Below are 18,874 nucleotides of genomic sequence, written 5' to 3' on the forward strand. Positions count from 1 at the left end.
TATATTGTTTCCAGCCAAAATGACCTACTCCAGCGCTCCGTTCAGTTGGTACAGCGCGTCATTGTATCGTCACAATGAAAATGTGTACCACTATCGAAAACCAGAAATTGCTCATAGCCGACTTGCAAACAATCAACACTCGAGCTACCTGCTACGGGCCCATCAGCGTACAAGGCAATAGTCGGCGCGCCGGGGTGACGGCGTATCACACCTAGTGCAACTGCACCTAGAGCCATGCTACTCAAGCTAAGCCTAGCGATTTGGAAACTTCATTGTCTATTGCCTCGTTCATCGATTGGCGGAGCGAATGAAAAGCTTCTTTATTGTGCCATGCGCCTTTTCTGTGTGTGCCTATTGATTTAAGTCCGTAACACGTGAAGGGCCTGCCGTCTATTTCGACCCGCTTCTCGTTGCCCCAGGCATCGAAGATGAAGAAGAAGCCTCTGGAAGCATTGTCATACGATTAATAAGCGTTGACGAACACGACTATTACTGCTACGACTGCGGATCCTGAAACGGCTTCATGGTGTATGTGGCCCCCTTTCCTGCCTTCACGAGAATGAGGAGTACTGCAATTCACCAGACGAAAAGCCAATATACCAGCCGAACGTTCCAAAGTATGAGCTGAAGTGTGTCCCGGGTGGTCCTTTGGCTGTTCCGTCCGTCTGTCGCATAGATAGGATACCGTACCCAGTGCTGGTTCGCACTTTCACGGTGAAGGGTCGTTCCGCCTCTGTTCAAAGCGAGATGATGACTCTGATAGAATGCGCGAATACGCTATATGGATAGTCATCGAAATTGTTGAGGGTGTTTCTAACACCAGTATCAAGCGTGTCCGTATTCATCAAATGTGTATATAACATAGATAAAATACAACGGCTAAGCAAGCTAGTTTAGCGCATAGTTAGCGGTATTAGTGCGAGATACCTGTGCCAAGATCCAGAGCAGGCTGTGTATTCGGTGCAAGATTAGAACTTGCTGTTTCTTTATTATTAGAAAGTAGTAAATTGAAGGACGTCTTTGACTGAAGACATACACTCGTCTATCAAGCAGTCACAAGATAGTCCTATTGCGTAGAACAAAGCCTTGTGTGTTCCAAGTGTAGTAATCGTCCAGATGACAGAAAAGTGTTGTAGCGTCGTCAACAAGGGGCTTGTTTCGGCTGGTATTGTGTAAATAACGTACAGCATTTGCCCCGTGTAAAACTATAACAACCGATTTTACCATTTATTACTTTAATGATGGATATATGCACATCAATAAGTGATCCTACTGGCACAAAAGTTGACTATTTTTCATGAAACAAATTAGGGATACGGTGGTATATGAGACAGCGCGCGGGATATACTGCATAGTCGACGGCGCGAAATCACCTAACGGATGTGCTCAGACCATCCGTAGTACTTAGAACAGATGATTAAAATTTTCCAGATATTTACAGGAAAATGGTAAGTTGAGACTGAAAATGGTATACTGCGTGGATATTATATGACGCTACTGTCTTAATGGTATACTCTTGGCCATAACTTGTATATCGAATAAACATGTTAATAATATCGGGAAAATCATTGTAACGTTAAAAAGAAAGTAATTTTTAGGCGTAAAGCATTTCTAAACGATACCGCCCATTCAATTTCTATTAATCAGATCACCGTATATTTGCAACATAGCCTAATATCGTAAATAGCAAAAAATGTAGGAGCTTTTTTCTGACACCGTAGATGCATTGCACGAAGTAGGCATGATGCAAAATCAGCATAATGGAACGTACCTCAGTTAGCTAAAAATGCTTTATAAATTCTGGTCTCTAAACATTTGCAACGACCCAAATCTATGGATAGCTGACTTTAAGTAAGGAAACCGTCTAGGTCGGGTTATTTCATGAGATCTGTTGACGAACTTAGAAGTTCAACGGCAACTATTTATTCTAGTGCTTTGTAAGTAGCCTTGTGGGCGTCGTATTCAAGCTAGCTAAATTACGTAGGGTAAATAAGAGCTGCTTGTGGGTCTTACTTGAAGAATTTACGAGACATTATGCGGGCGCCCGAAAACGGTGGTTTCTGCAGCTGCTCAATGCTCGAAAGTGTACCTTCCTAGATATACTGCCCACTGATCTCGCGCACCTAATAATTATATTTTCAACTGCAGATAATAGGAGGAAAAACATGTTGGCAAGCTAGCCATTCTGACACAGACCCATTTCGGCGCAGTGTTTCAAAAGACAAGCGCCAACTTTTAAAGCATAGAGGAGTGTCTATAGTATATTGTTTGACGAAAATAAATCATTGAAGTCAAGCAGAAATACAACTGTTTCAGCTAGCAAGCTTAAGTGAAGACTAACGTAGCAGAAGCTTGCAGTACGCTGCTATCTTAACACGCGCTAATTTTGTACAGTTGTCCTGGTCGACTAAATAAACTCTTGACTTCTTACAAAGCAGCTTCCGTGCACGTGTCGAGTTCTTTTGTGAGGCTTGGATATCATCAACCTTCATACAACTAATAGCTGCTAACCATTCTATAACTGACTCCATTTGTTACGAAACAGTGGCAGCCTTCAGTGCGAAACAAACTTCGGTCAGTAATAGATTTTTTCCTTGATGAAGACTGCTCAACCTCATCAGAGAGGATGTTCACAAAACAAATCTGAAACTAATCTGGATTGTAAGAATGCACCACCTCTTTCCGTGTATGTCTGGTACTAATTTCAGCCAGCAAAACATTGACTCTACACCAATCAGTCATCAATCGAACCGATGTCAAATGGTCGATCACGTGTTGCAAGACTTGAACCCTAGCGAATAGAACGATTGTTGAAATGTCGTATTGGGATAGAAAAGAAATGATAAATTTCGTCCTTAATATTTGGCCAAAAGAAAAAGAGCGTTTGCATGTTGTCCTGAACAATGTTACCAGGCTTTGACTTACCATTCATTTACTGGGACATGATTTACTATAAGCTAATTGTGTATTATGTCGCATTCAGTGATGAAATCTTTTTTTCTGATCATCATTCTGATAATTTTTCTGACTGGATAGCTCGCTTGGCGTAAAACTTGGCAGATATCTGGTTTGTTTTTGCTGTGCGATTCAACACGAATGTTTAGTCTTAGAGGGCGTAGGAAGCTCTGTTTGGTTTTTGCCGAAATTTGTTTGCGCATCCCGCTGAATCAATGTAAATTATTATTTTTAAAACAACTGACAGTTACCTCATTTACTACGTCGGGATGATCGCACGTATTTCATTGATACTGTTTTAGGGTTTTGTGTATTTTTGCTATTACGAAATAGAAGGTGGAAAGAAATAGAAAATAGCGTGAGTACCATGTATAGAGATCAATGCTATATGCGGGTGTTCCGTGACTATGGAGACCTGGGTCCGAAATGTCCCATAGAGTTTTAGACAGAAAATAAATAATAATAATGTAACTTCCGTTCATAGGTCAGCACCAAAGTCATGTCAAGCAGTTCAGTCACGTTGCATGAACAGATATCGAGAGCTGGACCGTAGAATGGCAGGCCTCTGCCATGGTAGCTTAGCGTATACTTTAAGCTATACTCTATATATATATATATATGCGGGAACGTTCTTTGAGTTAAACGAATGTATTACGAATGGGAACAACAATAATAATAAAGACATATCGGAAGCGTCCACTGGTACAAGCAATTGGAAAAGCCAGTTACTGGCTATTAAATGACTGCGCTGTTCGCCGCATCCTTGCAACAATAACATTTACTCAAGATTTCATCCATCCGTAACGTTTCTTTTACTCAGGTGTTACTATGTTTCACGTGTACCTAATTGGACTCCTGACGCCTAGAGTCCAATCCAGAGATCTATTGAAGAATCGAACCGTTAGCTTACCAAACATTCTCAACACCGTGTTTATCATGTCACCGTTGACAATTTCGTTCGTCACCGGTACAGCTTGCAATCACTCAGGAAAAAAGCTTACATAGAATACTATATAGAAACACCATCATATTTTAGTCAGTGCTATAACGGCATATAAAATTACCCGAGCATTACTATAAACGTGCACTGATTTGGATGGTTCCCTACCGCCATTACGGGAGCGATCGTTCGAAGCTGAACCACTTTTAAGTGAAAGAACCAGAGTAGTATTGTACTCCCATTGGCACATGCCCACACGTATGAGCAAAGTAAAGAAAGTTTCCAGATTGTATAGCCGATCTCTCGCAGCTTTTACTAGATAGCGGTCGTTTGTTTGCATCCTCTTTGTAAGCGTGTTTTCTTGAGTTATTTAGAAGAAGCCGCCATTGTCGTAGCCTTCCGTACCTAGATTTCTTCGTACGTCCGAGCAGAATATTCAGATTTTTCCGCACACACATTATCTTCACTCCTATCGATAAGTGCATTTAAAAAGATTTTTTTCACGTACATTTAGTCTCTTAAGACTTCTTGACAAATGCGTTTTACTCCGTATATGCTGGCGTTTAATATTACCAGGATGGGACCACTTGATACATGCCGTTCGCCTCACAACGTTATTGATATCCCCATGAACATATTTAGCGACGAAGGAACGGATACATATATTTGACGGCATACATTTCCTCTCGAACGCCCCTCGCGGGCAGTCAGTGGTATGTGGGAAATGCACGTACGTCAGTTGTTTATATGCAGTACAAATAAAGGCAGAGACGATAAAGGATGTAGGACGAGGAAACTTTTTTGTGTGTTGTGGACATATTTGAATAATTGCCCCTTTCTCTACTTCGCCCTTCTAATTAAGTTGTGCTGTGAGAGGCGCAGTTTCGTCGCCTCTTCCATCGTTACCTTTTAGCTTCTCGTTGAAGGTAAAGGATTGGACTAGCCGTTCTCTCGCTGCACAGTCCGGACCAATCCCGCAGAACATACTACGATTTATTATAAAGATAACTGGTAATTTTTTTAGTGTTCAACATAAGCAGATATAAATGGAAAATAATATAGATAAAGCTCTTGCAAAAGACTATAATTTGTAGCGACCTAATTTTCAAGATCAATATTATATGAAGGTATGTAATATTGTTGCGCTTAATTAAATTAAGCGGACAGAAATTAAAGATGACCCATTTTTTAATGTGGTGTCGTAGGGTACATCTCCAGTGCATCAGTATGTGTGTGGGTAGGTGATACTCCGTAGTTTGCCAATTAATTCAAAAAGAAAATAATATTTAATAGACCGCGTAGGTCTAAGCAATTATTTGCTCGTTGTCATGGTTGAAATTTACCTATAATAAGCATATTACGCCAAGTGCAGGCCTCGTCTAATGAAGGCAAAAGCCGCTAGGTGCAACTCATCGATCATTACTCCTGCCCACTCAAAGCCAAGACAATCAGTCTAACGCGCTATCCAAGGTTTTTATTGGAGTGGCTTTTGTTGGTCGCTCAATGGCATTGTATCGTCGTCCGATCTGTTGTTGAGGCATGAAGCTTTCAGCCATTCAGCCATTCAGGATAATACAGTATAAATTCATCATCATTTTTATTACGTGAAACCGCTTTTGCGCGCGAATAGAACGAGTCCTTACATGAACCTTCTCAACCTCTCAGAGCAGCAGTAATGGTAACCAACGCATATGTCGATCACTACATGTTTGCTGTTGTCCTGGTATAAAATATATAGGACATGTACTATTTATGGTGGCATCTACAAATGAGCACCCTACCTTGAGTACGAGTCGATCGTTATAATCCTTTTGTGGATACTTAGCAACACTTATAATAATGTTAATAACCTTAGTTATTCAACGGGTTTCGGTTGTCCGAAGGAAGAATGTGTATACTACCCCGGTAACTGTCGGTGGATCTTGTAGACAAAGTATAGATTATGTACACTTTTAGCCTGTAGGCGCAGATGAATCGCTAAGAAAATCCATGGAAACGATCCAAAGTACCGCGCTTTGTCCTAGACAAAAAGATCAATGGACTATAAAACCGCACAAATCTTGTAGCGGGCTGCAATTTAGTTGCAGAAGCAGGTGTCCCTTGAAAGTAGTAGTAGCGGTAGCAGTAGCAGTAGCAGCACAAGAAATACAGTGTGTTCTCAGTTTATGGAACAAAACTTACTTCATGATATTTATATTAGGTGCATAACGGTACGTTGATTTGGGGCTGTTGCATCTTCTATCGCGAATTACGTAATAGATTATGATAATATTAACACAGCATCTAAAACGCTACATCATGCCTGCTGTTTACGATAGTAGGAAGGGACCATGAAGCCTTTGAGGTGTACATGTTGCATAAACACACTTGTATACGAACAAACAGATCTACAACAAGACTACGTTGCTACACGTGCAGTATATTCGATCAGGTTAAAAGCACGCATCTGTGGGCACTAATCGTTACGTTCGTGTACCGCGAATCGGTGTAAAGAACAACGACAAGTGATAGTATGCCGGTCTGTAAAGCCAGCAAAGATATTTTTGCTTGCAGGAAATTCGTTTTAGAACTTCACCGTAGACACCGCCGGCTCGCGGTACCATACCGCCTGGCGACGTGTCAGTTAGCCAGAGCGTTACAAGTTAAGCCCGAACGGGTAGATGCCGACTCAAACTTCATTCTATCGTCACCGGCAAGCTAGCTGGATTTTACTAATAGAAAAGCGACAGTAGCGCGTCGATTTAAACTAGACCGCTTTGACGCTTTTATTGCTGCCGTGAATTAAGCTGTGAGGTCAATAAGGTCAACGACGCCATTTTGGGAGAGATTTCAGCTCGATAAGTAAGCGATTCGAGTCAACTCAGCTAGAAACGACGACACGAGCTAGTTGAAACAAGATTCAATTATACGCGTTAAATCATCAACGTAAGCTAGCAAGAACCGGCCGACGCCTCTCCAACACTGTGGTTCGAAATCGCTTTGACGTATCCGACAGACATGTATCTGCAATTGCACCATATAAAAAGATAGAGAACAATATAGCAAAAATTAATTTGCAGGTCGATGCTACGATTACGAAATACACCAGTCGAAATTGATTGTACATGCATCCATTCAGCTCAATTCATCCCGTTAGATGGCTCAGGCAAAATAGGTCTGCGATCTGAAACGGGGTTATCGGCACTCGCTTCAATAAACACTATCATTCTTTCAGCATTTTTTCCCTTTCAAAGCAGTGTATAGGAGGTGTCGATTAATAATACGCTTCATACCTATATCTTGCCGATGCCCTTGAGAAAAAGCGATAATATTTTGGCTCCGAGTTACGCTTTTATATAACTTATAAAATGTAACGCGTATACAGGCTAATGGATCGGCTCGTCAATTAGGAGTGACCAGTCAGTTTCTGCTGGTTGAAAGCAGTGTCCTGATCGCGCGAAAGCAGATTCATAATCAAGTCTACTACAAAAACGCTGGAAGGCTACAGCAGTGTGTACATATATGTATGTATAGAGAAGCGGGCTGCTTAAGCCGGCGAGGAAGACAACTTCACAGCCAATCGCTCTCCTTGCATGTATAGCCGCGACCCATTCATAAATATTCAGATATTTAAGTGTAATTCTTTTATCTATTACAAGCAATTACGTTGATCCGGCGGTATGTCCTCACCCCGCAGCCAAGTTCAGTTGCACCCAGTGAGTCCCACGCGCTGCGCAAAGCAGACCTTGAATGCATGTCGACTGGGATCCCACAGCTTCCAAAACCGGACGCACAACTTCAAATTTACGAAGTGATGTAGAGTGTTATGCTCAAAATTTCGGCTAGACGACCACAACGAAGGCTTCGGTGTCCTGACGTCTATCCTGCTGTACTACTTCTGCCCGATAAGGGCCATGCTTACCTTTTTCCAGTAACGAATTCGCAGATTTATTGTCCATGAAGTAAAAAGGGACCTTCGTTCGCGTGTTGATACACCGCATGTGCTCTAGGCTCTCTGCCCGGAAAACGCTGTACTGTCGCGCGGCGAACAGTTTCCTCTACAAAATTCTGAATGACTCTGGTCGCAGTTAGGAAGTCCGAAGACCTGCACAACCTGCGGAATTCGGGCCGCAGTCTTTTTGGGTCAGAACCATAGAGGAAAGCACAATATTTCATCTAACATATATGTATATGTATTAGATCAGGTACGATTGAATTATATTATACCCAAATATATTGTTGAGTATTTCTAATGCCAACGTAAGAGGGTTTTCTTGTCTCAGAGTTTCTTCGTGTATGACACTGAACGGCTTAGCTGGGATACTGCGCCTATTTCCATTGCTAAGAAGGACAGAGACCGCCGCATGGTTGCCTTTTTAAATATCATTGGGTCATCATAAAGGTCATTGGCCAGCGCTCACGACGGCTGTTGTCATTACCTTCGGGTATAGTCTGCTCTTGCAGATGTACGTTTAAGTGGTTGTTTTTATCGTGCTAGTACTGCGACTACAGTAAACATGTTTATGTACGGACAAGTTTATTTACAGAAACTGTCTATCGTGAATGAAATGCCCTGCCAGAATGAGGCCCACTACCAGAGACAAGAGTTTATAGACCGGGGTTACAAAAACCGAAACTCGAGCTACAGGGATGAGAATGAATTCAAGCTGCTTAGCAGTGGTGAACGGAGAACGAAAAATGCAGAGAACATGTAAACTACATGAATCGTCCAGAAGTAACGGTAATATTGTTGTTTTTAGTTTTTAAAATTTAGCTTCTTCAAGTTATAGCTCCTTCTCACGAGTGGATGACAAGCGTCTGCAATTCTACTGTTACGGCTGTGCCGTGTAACGAACTTAGAACTGCGGCGCAGTATCTGAATTGCACTTGAGTAAATAATGGCTTCACGCCATTTTAGCCTAAGCGAAAGCGGGCTTTCGTCGTAGCTAATTGATTTTCATGACGCTGAAAGGCCAAAAATGATTGATCTTCTTGACTCGAGACGTTCGCAGTAAGAGACTAAAGGTACGAATATCTCTATGTCGTATATCTATGCTCATACCGATATCTTTGATAAAGGGTGTGACATAAGAGTAAACTTGGCTACTGAATCTATTGAAGTGCGAACTTGGCAAGGCTTATCAACAGGTTCGAAAGCAGCAACTTCTATAACATGATACATATTTGAAGAAGGATTTACGCTCAGTCGGCGAGCATTGCCGTTTATTATTTCCAACTATTAATAGCAGATTATTTTTTCAATTCTGAAATTTTTCCACCTTTTTAAAAATATAGGAACCTATCGGTTCGTACAGATACACATCTTCGATTGTCAGTATCCGCAACCAAGCTAGCATTCAATACTTACTATTCATTATAGTACAAGCTATTGAGATAAAGCGATCCATTAATTCAAAATCATTTACATGCGTGCGTATAACAATAGTTGTGATACCACGACGCTTAAGGAAACGTTGAAAGCTTTTCTACCGTTGAATTATTTTACACACAAGGGAGTTTATTGCGTTGCGTCATCAACACCCCCATAGACGAGGGGCGGGGGAGCAGCATCAGCTGGATAGCTTTCTAAATGCGCGACGCCTGTCTGCACATTAAAATCATTTTCTATTCGTTTTCAGCATCTGTTTCAACGTCAGTTCCATAAGACACGACGTCTGTTTATCAATAGCTGTTGCGTGACCTTCTACAGAGAATTATCTGTAACATATGCATATCTTAGTAATAGGAGGGGTATAAGCTCGTCTTCGATTAATTTTATTTCATAGGTATACACACACACATATATACTTTTTTCATATTTGGCACCGTTAGACATCTATATATATATATATATATATATATAATGTTATTTATCGTATTAGATATTTTCAAATAAACACACAAATATGAGACACTATTAATAGCAACTTTGGGCGCCACAACGACGATATCACTTCGTTCAACGGTTGCGCTTTACCGCGAAACACGAAATTACGTGTCTTATGTAGCTGTGTGGTTTTTCGACTATATACTAATAACAATGACATATATTACATAACCTTTTTCGTTCGCGAAGCCAGCCTATAATTCCCAAGTAGATTGCTTTTTTAATGCAGACGTGAACGTACCGCGTTCGTATATATCGAGGTATGTTCAAAATCGAGGGCAGTAATTTGATTTTATTGAAAATTAACTAACTAACAGCGAACAAATAAAATTATAAATTAGGCAAACAGTTTCATGATATTATCTTACGCATCTTCGCCGATCCACCTAATAAATCTATCAGCTTAGACTCTGGAAGGATCCTAGAGCATAAGCCGTGTGCTTCCAAAACAACTACACTTCAATTCGGGCGTACGTTCTTGTGGCGCGTAATTCTAAATAAGTAATAGCTATGTAGGATCAATCGTTCTTCTGCATGAAGTGATTCACACAAGCTTGAGGTAATCTTTTGAAAATACTTGCATAATATGAAGTTGAAGCTGAACGTATCAGGATCAGATGCGAGTGTTCTGCAGATATTTCCACGTCTCATCTTTTCAGCTAACGGTGTTGTATTATGCATGAGGCAGCAAAAAAAAAACAGTGGCATTTAGCATGCGGAACCGTAGCTCGACCCCGAATTGTACCTTAGCAACGAAAGTTCGACAATAACTAGACAGATTTTCGTTTATATGCCTAGTGAGTGGCTCGAGCTAAACGATGCCGTATCTTCTTGAAAAGTCAGAATGAATTCTAGCCGTAAAAAAGAACCAACTTTCAATAAGCCCGCGGGCGATTAACGTCAGCACAAACCTATTGAATCAACGTTTTCAAGCGTGTGCCACATATTTATTATTATTTAACCTAGATTTACATTACGATATTTGCGATGGTACGCGATACTATATTGAAGATGCCACATAGCGCCATATATGATCTGATGTGTGCCACAGCTTTAGAGCTTGTGAAAATAGTTTTGTTAAGCACCAAAACAAACATCGCCTGTTTTGTATCAACCTATATTTTTCAGAGCAAATCAAGTGCATAATCCTTCTCACATAATCTTCGTCATATCTTCTTCTTATTTGGAAAAAGGATTTGCCAATACGTGCTTTTCTAAAACTTGGGCGAAATGTAACCTTACGGGACGCGTTGAGTCGTAATGAGTTAACATCATAAAAAATGAGAGTCTATTCGTCAGACCCGTTCAGTCAAAGCTGTTGTTACATATATATCTATAGGGGACTATGCGTAGTCTTATCAAGTAGTTTGCTTTGATGAGGGATTACCTGTGACCATGCAATTGTCGGTTTCTATTTGTCTATTTCGTTTTTGTCTCGTAGGAAGAACCACGCTTCAGATTCCACATATTAGGGCTACCCTACGATCGGATAGAGTCCCAAAGGCAAAATGATCTTCGGTACAGAACGCATAGAATACATTCTCACATGAATGTTGGACCGCTGTTGACAGTAAGTGGAATTTGTTGCCGATAGCATTTTTTCATACGCAGCTTGGTAGACCCTACATAAAGCTGTTTGTGTGAACGCACAATAATGTTAATAATACGTAGCTCTAACGACTAAAGTTCATAAAGGAAAAACTCTATGTGTTTAGCTCGATGTAACCCGTACGCTTAACTCTATCGGTTCTTCGACAGGCATTGCTCGTAGTTATCTTAATATTAAGTTTACCGTCGGATGGAGGAGGGGGCGCGTTGCTTCCAGCTGTGATCATTTTCAAGAACCCCCCATGGCCAGCGGCTCCACAGTCCCCAAAGGTGTTATCTTTTCTATCCTTAAGCATCCTTGACAAGGGACTTGTAATGATGTCGAGTGACTTTGGACTGTGTATTTGTTTTTTTTTCTAGTTCTGATTTAAAATATGCCCGGATAAGGCACACATGATTTTGATAAGCCCTTTCTATTGAATTGACGGTCACGCGAAGATATTTGTTAGCTATTCTGTCTGTTGCAATCTTTGCAAAGGCTTAATTTAAATATCGGCTTTAGTTTTACTGATTACGGCTTCACATTGACCCTAAAATGATATAAATGATAATGTCAATAGAAACATTGGTAGATACCAATCCCAAAATGCAACAATGATCCCAATATTAGTCAAATATGTTACATTGTCGAACAAATCAGCGCTATTCCTTTAGCCAAATCGCGCTATTTTCAAAAAATTTCTTCTGATTCAATCGAAATCCCCACCTGTGCCTGCATCTATCTGTTCTATTCTAGATGCATCATTCAAAGTAGAAATGATCTATATATATATATATATGTACGTGCTTAAAAAATGAACGATGCCAGTTTCGTTTGTCATGAACAGGCAATAAAGATTACACCGCCTTCAAGACAAAAATATGCTCCCATTCCTCAACACTGTCCAGAAACAGGAAAAACTGTATGTGTCAACGTGCATAGCTATCCAGAGTAAGTAGAAGACCTACAAAAATTAAAGATTTCATTGATTTGATATGCATAATTCTAGCTTACTTTATGTCTTTAGCGTTTACACAAACCGACTGAGTTCATAATGTATGATTATACGCTAGATTGCATTCCTTCGACATAATGGATCCCTCTCAATACCGTAAGTGGCATGCTTCGTTTCAAAATGCACACTAACTTTCGCTTGATCGACTGCACTCTGTTATGAAGATCTGTATTTGCTCAGTTAAGAAACGAACAGAAACGAAGAAGTGGACGTGTTTTTTTCTATGGAGGACCTCATCTTCATGGCTGTCGCGAAATTCTCGCGATGGCCTACTATATACAGATAGGTCTAAAAATATACTAAGCAGACATGTCTTAGGAAAGCATTAGCTCGAAGTTTTGAGGAAAGTTATTTCGACATCAATTGTTATCGTATTTTCTTAGTACGATCACGGACAAACGCCAGGGTATTTCTATGTAGGAGATTTCATATTAACGAAGTGCCTTCCTTTCAGGTTTTCGAAAGTACTACCTTCATCTATAAGTATATTAAAACTAACCCGACGCAATGAAAAAATATTCTGAATATTTGTTTTTGTTGTCTTTCAGGGAGCAGTTATTTGAAATGGTACGACAAACCCGTTTCCGTGGGTTTAATTTCTCGTCAGTGTTTTTTGACGACCGAGATGGATTCGACGAACCTCATTTGCAGGTACCAATCTAGACAAAATCACATTACGAGGTCTACGGCAGTAGAAAGCAAAGTACAATTTCGAACAGCATCTGTTCCAGAACTTCAACTTCTTTTAAGTCAGTCTGCCCTTTTATCGATTCCCATAGAAGTCCAAGAAAGAATCGCGACATAAATGGTAAATAAAAGCCGTATATCTATACCCGCATACCGCACTGTCGTGGTAAATGCATTAGAGAAAGCTAGGATCGCAAAACCGAAAACACCGTAACAAGAACCACAAAAAAGGAAAAAAACATAATCAACAAACGAATATCTTTAAAGTTGTACTTGATACACAAGCATCTATTTTTTTTTTTTTATCTAACTGCTATAGATCCTTGCTTGTTTATTTTTCGGTTATGTTGCAGACATGGGCTCCACAAGTACCTGCCCCCCCTCCGCCTATACCGCCCCTCGCCCACCCGGAAACCCCACCCACCTACTCGGTTGCCACCCTATTGCTGCTTCAGGATGAACCACACTACTCCTATGGAAAGGTGTCGCATTTAATATGATTGTTCGAATGGCAATTTCAGAATGTACTATAAGTCAATTATACACGTCTCAATAAATAGAGTCTTTACAGCTTTTTTTTTTTTTTTTTTTTTTTATTATAGTGGACGCTTCTTACTAAGCTGGTCAAAAAATTATATTCGCAAATTTTGCTCAAATACTCGAATTTAGGCATAACATTATGAGCTTCTTGACGCACATAGTAGAAGGTACGCTAGGGATATAAGTTGAAGGCGTAATATTGACCAAAAAACACGCGCTATTAATCCATTCAAACGGATATTTTCATCAAAATATTATACAAGTTGTAAGAGGCAATTAACATAGTTTGTTAGTTTAAAAAAACAAAAAAACACTGCAGTGGGCGTAGAGAGTAGCTTATGCATTTTTTTTTATTTAAACTTATGAATAAGTAACTATTGTATTCATCTGTTATTTTCGATTTAATCTCGAAAGGCACATGCAGCCGCTGTTTCCCATGCAGCGCACCCCAATCCTTGGTGGGATATTAAGCACTATCCCAAAACGTATGTCCAATTTTATTCACTCATATTATATACAGTTGCATTAAGTATGTCCATATTTTTCTCTGATTCGCAGTCTGTCTTCATATTATTGTCATAGTTCTGACTTGACGATATCTCAATGAACGTACCCAGGTATAATAAATTATTGGGTTTAATAGCGTTTTCTTGTTTTTCATGGGACGATGAAAGGTTATCTCGTCGCAAACGAACTACAGAGAACAGCGTCGAACCAGCATGCGAGACGCGCCACCTATATATTTCTCCAAAGGCAGCTTTAAGTGACAAGAACCAATGGAAGTATATTGTCAACGTGCAAGAACGAGACCCACGAATCAGACAGATAGTCCGCGCTGAAATTTGCAGGTATTATAATGTTAGGCAATAAATAATATATACAAAATACAACAGCACATATACGAACATTATTTTTTTTATCTTTAAGTAAACTTCTATTTTTTTTGGGTGGGGGCATGGGTGACGGAGACACGCTCCAATATTGTCACTTTTCCTTTTATCTACAGTATTAGGGCAATCTGAATCTACTAAAAAAATTCGTTACACGGTTTTTTGATGACTCTAATGAGCTACAGCCATTCTGGTCAAATACTATTTCAGTACTGAAACTTGGTATCTGTGTGTTCTAATAGCGCAAGTTCCTACGGAACTTGAGTTGGGACCCTGCACCCGTATGTTGAAACATGCTTGGCTACGCTCAGCGTCCGTGCGCTGAACATTGGTTGCCGACATAACAAGCCACTTCGTCAGACGTTGTGTATTTGTTGTGTGTTATTATTATTATTATTAAATATTTTTGTGCATTTTTTCAGGAGCGTAGATGAAGCGTGTTCGTCCACTATCAGCCTGCCATTTGGGTACACATCGGTCTGCAAGCAGAAATACCTTAAGAAGAAACTTTTGAGTTTGGATATTGATGGAAGAGGCCTATCCGAAGAAAATTTCTTCGTGCCCTCGTGTTGCGTTTGCGAGCTTGTCCGATCAACTAAGTAATTGTTGATTGTATTAATTAACAATTAATTTAGTTAACGTGTGTGAGTGAATGTACAAATGAACGAGATTCTGAGTTGAAGATACACCAATATGTTGAATCCTAAGGACGAGAAGCTTTCCAAAAGCCGATCATCTTTGAGTATTATTAATAGTTATCTTCGAGAATGTTTGGAATATAGTATTAAAATGACTTAATGGACTTAATAAAAAACGGTAACTTATGGAATAAGAATGATCGCTGTGTTGTTATTGGTACTTAATGTTGCCCCCTACACGGCTATGTCAAATAAATGAATCGGAGAACATAAGTTACTTGACTTTGTATTACGGATATTTCATAAATGAATTGAAAAATAAATACGTTGCAATCGTTAACGCTCGCTCTCGCTCGCTAGACATAAGATTAAAGAGTTTTTGATAATTGTTATAGAGGATCTTGACTGCTAAAGTTGCCCATAAGCGTCTGCTCATCTGTCTGATTGACGAAATTCGTTTTTATACTCTTTACCTACGTGACACTATGTGACAACTCTAAAGCCATACGGTCGAAGTATGCGTCCTCACATGTATCACACATCTTAGTACGGGGATAGTGAGGCTGTCCGTACAGCCGTTTTCGATCAAGGACAGTTAAAAAAAACAAAAATTAGTGTAAAGACTCAGCATTTTACAAATGTATACAGAGATGTGTTGAGTTATACCCTACAACTTTTTCGGGATCTATTTAGGCCACTGTATTTCGGGCGTATCAATAACAAAGTGCCATCGATTGTTAATTTGACAAAAAAAAAAAAAAAATAAGCGAACTAATCTGTCTCAAAGCATAGCTTAGCCTGTTATATAGGTGATATTAGTCTAGTGTATAGTCAAGTTGAAGTAAGAGACGATGCTTTCTTATTCGTTACGGATATTGCTTGTGCGATTCAGAACAGATTAAGGTTATTGAAGCTCTTTTCCTTACGCGACGCATGTTAATCTTTACTGCTACAGCAGAAGTATTTCTCTCTTAGTTAAACGTGAAGCTTCTAACGTACCTCCACAATCTAGAGTGTATTAGCTGCTACGCGAAAAAAAGGCACCCTTGGTCAGATTGGTCTTTGGCACACCGGCCGATAAATGCGTATAATATGAGCTACACGACCCGTGATTCCTTATACGAACTCCTCAACGTCAACATGAATGAATTCTTCACGAGAAACCGTGCAAGGTTAATACCAGAGGGCGCATTTGGCACAAGCGACTTATCGAAGACCGTGTCGTTAAGCTGGGTATGTGTTATTTTGTCAATGACAGTGCCACGATTCGAAGTCCATATTTGGGTTGAAATAAGAAATCTCGTTAAGGCTGAACTTCAAGATAACCTCACGGCAGTCTAATGCAAAATTGTGTACCTCGAATAGGCGGATGTTGGCGGCAAACGTTTAAGGCAAGCTTTGTTAAGGCTACGCGTATATTTCCTGCTGTGGTTGACTTTCAAGAGATTTTACTTAGCGTGAAGTGCATTGCTAGTTGCGAAATCATTTAAAAAACAAACAATATTGATGAGATGAGCAATTAGCATGTTACTGACCATTATAAGAAACGCAATTAAAGATGATTGCGAGAGTGCAAAAGGTTAACTTAATTTTCGAACTTGTATGTTTGATAGCTTAAAGTCTCTGCTTTTACTGATTCGAATCCCAACATTTTGATTCATTTGATTTTCAGGACTATTAATATCACCTTCGTATCTTAACTTGAGCTACTGTATTTCGAAGAAAAGGATTGAGAAAGAAGCATGCAGGCCGGTCAAATAATTATTGACTCCTCGTCTGACGACCGGAATTTTCTAGGCCTGTAATGAAATGGTAACCAACTCGCTTTCATTATGCCCTGGACGCTTCACTGCATTATATAGTGGCCCACCGGCATACCTATTCGTACTTCACACATAAACAGCACAACTCAAACACGTACTTGAAAATTGTTTACAATCCGCACTTCATTGAGAACTATAGCAGAAATTTGAAATATGGCACAAGCATTGTTTATAGTATAGTATATATACTACACTAGTACTATAGTATATATTTTACATACACGTCCAATCGAATTAGTAAACGGATACAATATTAGAGCATAACAGATTTCGTGAAAAATAAATTGCAAATCGAATTTGATCAAATATAGACGCCTAGAAAAGTATTTTATAGAGGGGTACTTTCGAACAAGCGGTTCGCGATGGATCTCTTCTTCCATTCGTAAGAACCACTTTCAAGTGAACTCGACACATTTCGGTGAAAGGCCAGTAAGAAAAATTGTATTTGCCCTATGGCCTATTAGTGTCCTACCCATTCCACTATCTCTTAAACTTCTGAATAATAATGATAGCATTTGATTAGTAAAAATAGTATTTCTAGGAGCTGTACGTCTCTGAAAGGCCGCTATGATACAAGCCTTGTGTAGACCGTATTACCCATCTAGCTGACCCTGATTACGTCTTCATCAAGCATCAGTGATGCCTTTACAGCAGTCAGGTAAACAATTTTAATAAATACAATTGATCAAGCAAATCCGTATTCTACTGGACAGTAGCCAATGGCTCAAAATGGTATTGAGCATACATTCTAACCCTTCTCAGCGTATAGTCTCATAAGGTCTCATAGGGTCCATATAACCCTGTTGAAAACCTAATGACAATACTATTAGATTTTATTATTATATTACTGGTACTTTATTAAATATATCAAGCCAATATGCCTGCACTGTAGTTCTTCTGGACATATTATAGAGGTTCCGAATGCAACTAGAGAGCTAAATTCATATTCTCCATATTAATTGAATTTTATACGTAATAAAATTAAGTTAGTTTCGTTAAATGCCAAATAAAATACGTATGAGAATAGCTGACTCAACCTCATTTTTGTTGAGCTTTGCAAATGTCATCGCGTATCATTTCAAATTTAATTCGCGCCTTTTCCCTTTAACTTTGAGAAAGTTTAGGAAAACTACAAGTCTGTCAGCGTAATGATACAGCTGTTATACACCCACCTACTGAATTTAAGGACATATGTAAATTTGGAGTTCGAATTTTAGAACGCTGCTTATAATTCCTATTTAAAGTCAGCCGTCTCAACGTAGTCCCAAGTTAACTTCCTGACAAAAAATAAGCAACGCACCTACTTTAAGCGAAAGATCTGTAAAAAAAAAAAAGCTTATTGCTAAACCAACGTATTCAAGTGAACGGCAATTTTCAAAGAGAGTCTGTCTTAGATTCGTCAGACAAAATTCACTGGTACGACGCCGAAAGGGGTAGTTCAGTAAAATAAAAATTTAGTGGAAAACGTATTTTTGATCCACATAATTGCGCAAGGATTGCTAGGCAACCCTGAATCAAACGTCTTGTCCTATTTCTACACACGTACAACTTAAATACCGGTCTAGGATTTTCGCTAATATTTTCTTAACAATTAAGAAGAGCATTGATAAAAGAAGATGATAGCATGGGAACAGTTTACATGGTAATTGTTTCATTTAGGTGCATGGATCACGTATATGACGTTATTAAATTGATATTTTAATACATGCTTATAATAAGCGGGCTTATATAACAGCATACGGTGCGCGAATTGAGAAGGAAAATAGTCTACGTTCACATACGAAGGCTGACTCGGCTATCAGACCGTTAAGAGGTACTAATGCCAATTTGGAATCCGCAAGAACTAGTTAAAAAGGAAAGCTCATAATAGATTATTTCTGAACGGAGTTTGATTGTTTTAGTAGCAATAAAAACCTCCACTCTTTTCCTCTG

General features: G+C 39.4%; 1 protein-coding gene across 3 annotated transcripts; it reads left to right on the top strand.

Annotated features, from left to right (window-relative positions):
* Nucleotides 1-594: 594 nt before the first annotated feature.
* Nucleotides 595-15,319, top strand: spz5 (spatzle 5 Toll-1 receptor). Of its 3 annotated transcripts, none has more exons than XM_022838175.2 (9): nt 595-833; nt 11,203-11,331; nt 11,520-11,639; nt 12,197-12,300; nt 12,913-13,015; nt 13,405-13,533; nt 14,006-14,076; nt 14,266-14,439; nt 14,904-15,319. In XM_022838175.2, the coding sequence occupies exons 1-9, from the start codon at nt 765-767 to the stop codon at nt 15,082-15,084; spliced, it is 1,080 nt and encodes a 359-aa protein (XP_022693910.1). In that variant the 5' UTR covers nt 595-764; the 3' UTR covers nt 15,085-15,319. The 3 variants fall into 3 exon arrangements, with proteins under 3 accessions (XP_022693910.1, XP_022693912.1, XP_022693911.1); XM_022838177.2 differs by having other exon boundaries at nt 599-1,448; XM_022838176.2 differs by lacking the exon at nt 595-833 and adding an exon at nt 8,520-8,615.
* The last annotated feature ends 3,555 nt before the right edge of the window (nt 15,320-18,874 follow it).

This window comes from Varroa jacobsoni, unplaced genomic scaffold, assembly GCF_002532875.2.
Source record: "Varroa jacobsoni isolate VJ856 unplaced genomic scaffold, vjacob_1.0 scaffold_750, whole genome shotgun sequence".
Classification (NCBI taxonomy): Eukaryota; Metazoa; Arthropoda; class Arachnida; order Mesostigmata; family Varroidae; genus Varroa; species Varroa jacobsoni.